The sequence below is a fragment of the Genypterus blacodes genome, unplaced genomic scaffold (genome assembly GCF_046128005.1).
Source record: "Genypterus blacodes isolate CSIRO-AG114 ecotype Tasmania unplaced genomic scaffold, CSIRO-AGI_Gbla_v1 ptg000412l_1, whole genome shotgun sequence".
Taxonomy (NCBI): domain Eukaryota; kingdom Metazoa; phylum Chordata; class Actinopteri; order Ophidiiformes; family Ophidiidae; genus Genypterus; species Genypterus blacodes.
In genome coordinates this window covers 84,001-90,000 of record NW_027467184.1, presented here as the reverse complement: position 1 = coordinate 90,000, position 6,000 = coordinate 84,001, and the positions used below count along the sequence as shown (strand labels likewise).

General features: G+C 53.9%; 1 protein-coding gene across 3 annotated transcripts in view; it reads right to left on the bottom strand.

Annotated features, from left to right (window-relative positions):
• Positions 1-6,000, bottom strand: part of sema6cb (semaphorin 6Cb) — a 106,104-nt gene that overhangs the window by 23,631 nt on the left and 76,473 nt on the right. For all 3 annotated transcript variants that reach the window (XM_076138855.1, XM_076138857.1, XM_076138856.1), the window contains 3 exons: positions 4,339-4,515; positions 3,903-4,040; positions 1-3 (listed from right to left, as the gene is read on the bottom strand). The exon at positions 1-3 is cut by the window's left edge and continues 75 nt beyond it. In XM_076138855.1, coding sequence (XP_075994970.1) covers positions 1-3; positions 3,903-4,040; positions 4,339-4,515 — 318 coding nt within the window. The remainder of the gene's footprint in view (positions 4-3,902; positions 4,041-4,338; positions 4,516-6,000) is intronic.

The following is a 6,000-nucleotide window of genomic DNA, read 5'->3' as shown; positions in this document are numbered from 1 at the left end:
CTTCTATAGAGACAGAGAGACAGACAGAGAGACAGACAGGTCAGTGACGGGGGGAGGGGGGGCACTGTGCCAATGCTAAGCAGATGTTCACCACATCGCCATGACAACCTGCTACAGGCCGGCCCGGGCTGAGCGGCGAGTGTGTGTGGCGTATCAAGTTTGTTTAGATCAGCGTCTGTTTACACACTGAAGCGTCTCCACACGTTACACAAGACCTGTGTGTGTGTGTGTGTTTAATGTAAACACAGTCTGCCAAAGCACACTCCTGTTTCCTGACACATTACACACACACAGGCTTTCACACTCCTGAGCCGTATGGATGAATCCATATATGAACACAATATGGAGTCTGAGGCTCGGCTGCTTCATCACTGAGAGCCCAGAGATTTAAAGAGACAGGCGCAGACTGGAGCCGGAGAGAAACAGCTGGGCTGAGAACATCCAGATGTTTACTTCTTCTTTATTATCACGGATCTAAACTGGATTGATGTTAAAAGCACAGATGTGTCGTCTTAAAGCAGCAGGATCACTTCAGACCGCCTCAAGTGGGATGGAGCCCAGGTGAGAGGCCACGCCCCCACCCAGAGGCCAGGGGAACGCCACCGCAATCGTTTTTAATCCATCACTTTGGCGAGAAAAGTAAACAAATACAAACTAATCCACTTTAAAGCTCGTGCCTCCTTCACACACACACACACACACACACACACACACACACACACACACAGTTGGCTGTTTGCATGCGTCACACACTTGCTGCTGTCAGCCACCTTCCTGTGATGTTTACACGCCGCCGTGCGAAGGTTGCGTTGCACCTGAACGCCTCGGTCTGAGTGGCGGTCTGATATCTGAGGCGGGTCACAGGGGTCCTCATTAAAACTCTGCTCACACACACACACACACACACACACACACACACACACTTTAGGTCTGACACTGAGATGCAAACGGCGCCGATGCAGTTATTGAGGACATAACGGCGAGGGGAAGCGTCGCAGACTGAAGGTTGTGGTGCGTTTGATTACAGGAACACAGGAAGTCAAGACAAAGTTCATCTGTTAGAGGCACTCAAGCATACGACGTCCTCCACGGTGTCCATGGCGACGTGAAGGATGGACTGTAGGTGAAAGTGTGTGAGTGTGTGTGTGTGTGTGTGTGTGTGTGTGTGTGTGTGTGCATTAGCAGGATTGATCAACATGTATTGATTTGGTTTAATGCTGATGAGCTCGGCGGCAGGAAGCTCAACCGCTCCTCCTCCTGCACTAAATCACTGCTGACCTCTGCATGGCTCCGCCCACTCAGCGGCTCCACCCCCCCCCCCCCCCATCCTCCACACCAAAGCAGCGTGGGAACATTGAGGCGGTCAGTCAGTCAGTCTCGTCCAGGCTGTTTTGGGTGTAGGGAAGTGATTGTGCGCAGGTGTGAGGTGTGTGTGTGTGTGTGTGTGTGTGTGTGTGTGCGTATCCACCGGTGTCCCTCTCGTCTCTTTAAAGCGTCAGACTTCCCCCGCTGCCCTCTGGCTCGTATCCTGTCATGCTATGATGAACACATACGTGAGTGTCTGCAGGAACGGTGTGTGTGTGCGCCTGTGTGTGTGTGTGTGTGTGTGTGTGTGTGTGTGTGTGTGTAGATTTATTCAGCCGCTGAGGCCGACGCTCGTAACTTCCAGCTGTCAGTCAGACGACATCACGGGAATAACGCATTCCTGGCCGATCCGATGCTTTTGGCCGATCTCACACTTTCTCTCTCCGTCTTTGTTCCTCGTACTTCCTGTCACTTCCTCCCGGTTTGGCGTCCGTGTGTCCTCGTCACGCTTCGGTCCCCACGTGTCCGTCCACCCAAACAACTCCACCCTCTGATCTCAAACCTTAAAGTCGTATAAACTCAACGTTCTGCGTCGTTGTCGATGAACGACTTTGGGGAAAGAAGCATGATGTCATCAAACACCTGCGTCTGCGTCTCCCTGGAGGTGGGCGTGGCCAACAGTCAGAGTCTGATAGAGCTGAGGTGATCACCAGCTGCTTCTGTGCTCAGGCGTGTTCTCTCTCATACTGACGTGTCTCTGTGAGTGACAGAGGGAGGAACTGAGCCTTCTTCACTCCGGCTGAGCCTCTAAAGTGAAACAGCGGCGGTGAGAATCTGAGGATCTGCGGCTTCGCGGCGTCCGTGGCCTTTCATTGTGTTTTCATTAAAACTCTCATTTCATACATTTTCCGGTCACCGTTGAAAACAGAACATTTTCTGAAACCTAATATTGGCAGCGGCGCCGCGGGTGAAGAAAGAGAAAAAAAGGCGAGGAGCCGGCGAGGGAGAGAGAGAGCGAGACGAGCCGGGGCGAGAGAACAGAGAGATGGAGGGAGGGAATATGATGTGGAGGTGGACAGATTCATCGGAGTAGTGGAGGAGGAGGATCTGGCGGCTGGAACCTGAGGCTCGCCGTGCCCCTGATCCCAGGATGAGGTCCAGGCTCTAAAGAGGATCTAGGGGGGATGTAGCTGGCCCCATCAGACGCCTTCCCCCTCCTCCTCCCTCCTCCCCCCTCCTCCACTTTCTCACTATTCCCTCTCTTCCTCCACTTTCCTCCCGCAGCTTCAGAAAACAGTCCAACGCCAGCGCTGGCAGCCGGCCAATCAGCTGCTTCCAATTTAGGGGTAAGCGATGCTGAGAGCTTCCCGGGCCTCAGCGATGAGGCTTTAGCATGCTATGGGGCATGTTTACTCCCGGTGGAGATTTATCTTGGTTGACTTAGAGAAGGAGGGGGGAGGGGGGGGGGGGGGAGCATTCCTCACAGCCCCAAAAATAGAAAGCGAGGCCGGAGAGAGAGAGAGAGAGAGAGAGAGAGAGGATGGAGGAGGCTAACACACCGCCTGACTAAACACAAGGCTGCAGACAAAGACTCATAAACTACACAAAGGAGAGAGAGGGAGAGAGAGAGAGAGAGGGTTTAGAGCATTAGAGCCTGAACCTGGACCCAGAGTTCTGTCCCAGTCTGGCCTGACCCAGAGTCTTTGGTCCTGTCAGGCTCTCACAGTGACGTCATGCAAGTCATTCCAGGTCAACACTGTAGACAACACCTCCTGATGTTCTTCCCATTTGGGTTAATGCTGTTGGAAACATCCTGGACCTCCACTAAGAACCTGAATCTGCTTCTTCTAGTCCTCTTAGTCGCCGCCTGGCCGTTCCCGTAGTTCAGCATCTTGTGTTAATGAACACTTAGCCGCCTGTTCAGGTTCAGAAGCAGAGTTTAGAGCTTTACAGATGTTGGTTTGTCAGATTCACAGGTCTGTCCAGCATGAAGCTCTGACCTTCTAAAGCACACGGTGACCTTCCAGGCTCTAAAGGAGGGTTAGGTCTTTTACACTGAGGTCCTGGCATCATCACTTCAGGTTCATCAAATAACTCCAGAGTGCTGCAGGTCCGTCTGCTGAGAGGCTCCGGCTTTTGTCTGAGGCTCCTAACAGCCGCACAGGAAACGGCTCCTCTTCTAGTTTGAGCTGCTGGAGCCACTCTGCTGGCTGAGGGCTCCTCATCCCTGCGTGATGTCTTACAGGACAGAACTCTGAGTGCTCGACACCAATTTGGAGACGTCCTCACCCGACCATCGGACATTGGCTGAACTGTTCTGGACCTGAACGTTTCCACAGACCTCAGCTGATCCTACAAACACTCAACGCTAATGATGTCATCGTGTTAGCAGGAGCGCTGGATGCTGCCAAGCAACTAACGCAAACCAGAGAAGAAAAACCAGGAAGGTAAATCTGTTCTGACAACAAAGAAGGAGCTCAGCCATCAGTCGCATCATCTCAGTGTTGGTATGTTTGGAGACATTGGTCCATCTGCTCCAACTGGACCTTTGTTCTAAGTGTCGTCAGGGTAAACAGGGAATAGAACCTCTAACTCACGTCTTGCAGGTGCTGTAGTCGGAGCAGCGACTCAGAGGCACGCGGATCACGCAGCTGGAGAACGCCACGAACAGAGCGTGGTGGTCCCGGTCCAGCTCCAGGCCCAGAACCTTCCTGTCCTCGCCCTGCACGTTACACCTGCAGGCACAGAACAACAACAGCAGGCGTTACACAGAGACGACGACGGGCCGCGCCATCCGAGCCCACGCACACGAGAACGCTCAATCTGTGCGGATAACAAAGGAGGACAGAAACATCCCTCCAGCTGTACGGGATGATGCAACGTGTGACAATACAGAGAGAGGGAGGAAGAGCGGAGGAGACGAACGAGCCGAGACGCCGAAGCAAACACAGGAGGAGGAGAAGAGAGAGAGAGGGAGGAGGACAGAAACCACGACAACCGCAAAACACAGGGGAGATGAAGAAGGTGTCTGACTTGTTGGGGTTGTAGACGTCCACGTCCTCCAGGAGTTGGGTGCTGAAGGAGGCGTTGGCCCCCTGGGTGCTGGCCAGGATCTTCAGCACGTGGCCGTTGTCCGAGCCCAGGAAGACCACCGTGTAGTTCTTATAGGGGCCGGCCGACGTGTCCACGGCGATCTGGGTCAACTTGAACCTGGAGGAGGTTTGAGGAGACCATCAACACGGCTGCAGTCACACAGGATTAGCAATGACGTCATCACATCAGAGAGCTCAGAGCCACAGACTCAAAGTGTGTACTCTGGCTAAAGACACACACATGATCACACAGATTACATTCACAAAGATTAGAAACCAAAACACAGGAGACTTTGAAGAACAGGAAGTGCAGCGGCTAAACGACATAAACACCAGTCAAAATGCTTCAATCGTCTGGAAGCGCAGCGGCTTTGAAAACGCCGACGTGCCGGCTCGGCTTCAACGCTTCGTCCAAAGTGAATTCGAGATGAGAAACAAAGCAAAGTGCGACGAAACTCTCAGACGATTATAGGAAGAGTTAGAGAGCAGTACTCCCCCCTCCCTTCCCCCCTCCCCCCCAGTCTCTCCATCCGTCAGTTCGCCGACGCGTCCATACTTCCTCCCACGCAGCCGCTCCATCCGTCCTCGCTGACGCTTTCACAGAATCTATTGTTTACATTGCAAATGAGTTTTCAGGGAATAAATGTTTCTCCTGTGTTCCGATCGTTTCTCCTTTGATAGCTGAACTCATTCCACTGCTAATGTCTCTACTTTAACACATTCATCAGCTCTGCATATTTGTTAGGGAGAGGAAGAGGGGAAGATGGCGGTGAGAGGGAGTCAGACTCATTCTTCCTCTGCATCACGTTCCCCTGCAGCTCGGGGATTCGAACACATTCTGGGTTATTCTGTTGTTTGAAACAAACTGCGGTACGTGTTGCCTTCAAGGACACGGGTGGGACCCTGGCCGCCCCGCGCCTCCCTCACAGATGGTCCCGTGGAAGGCGGCGTGGCGATGCTCCTCTGGTCCCAATTCATTTATCTGCTCCGCTCTGGGGACGGAGCGGGCAGATGTGACGTTCTGGCACCAGATGTGGAGCACGCACACACACGCTCCCACTGTGGAGCCGCCGACGCCGCCGCCGCAGCGCCTGTTTGGCTGTCAGCCTGGTAGCGTGTTTGCGTGTGTGTGTGTGTGAGCTGGCATCTGGGCGCGCACGCACGCACGCACGCACGCACGCACGCACGCACGCACGCACGCACGCACGCACGCACGCACGCACGCACGCACGCACGCACGCACGCACGCACACACGCACACACGCACACACACACACACACACACACACACACACACACACACATACACACACACACGCACGCACACACACACACACACACACACACGGCGCTGGAGGAGTAACCCGCCGCTCGTCTTCCACGTTGCCCGAGATCGATCGCCGCTCGCCTCACGAAAGAGAGCGATGAGTCTTAATGAGGAACGAGGTCGTGCGTTCCACCTCAGCTCACCTCGTCGATACCAATCACAGCCCAGAATGTGGAAAACGTGTTACCGTTGACAACAGAAAATAACACCCGCATGCATTTGGGCTTTTAGTTCCTGCGGCTTCACTCTGACGCTCACGCCTCCATTTACTGTGAG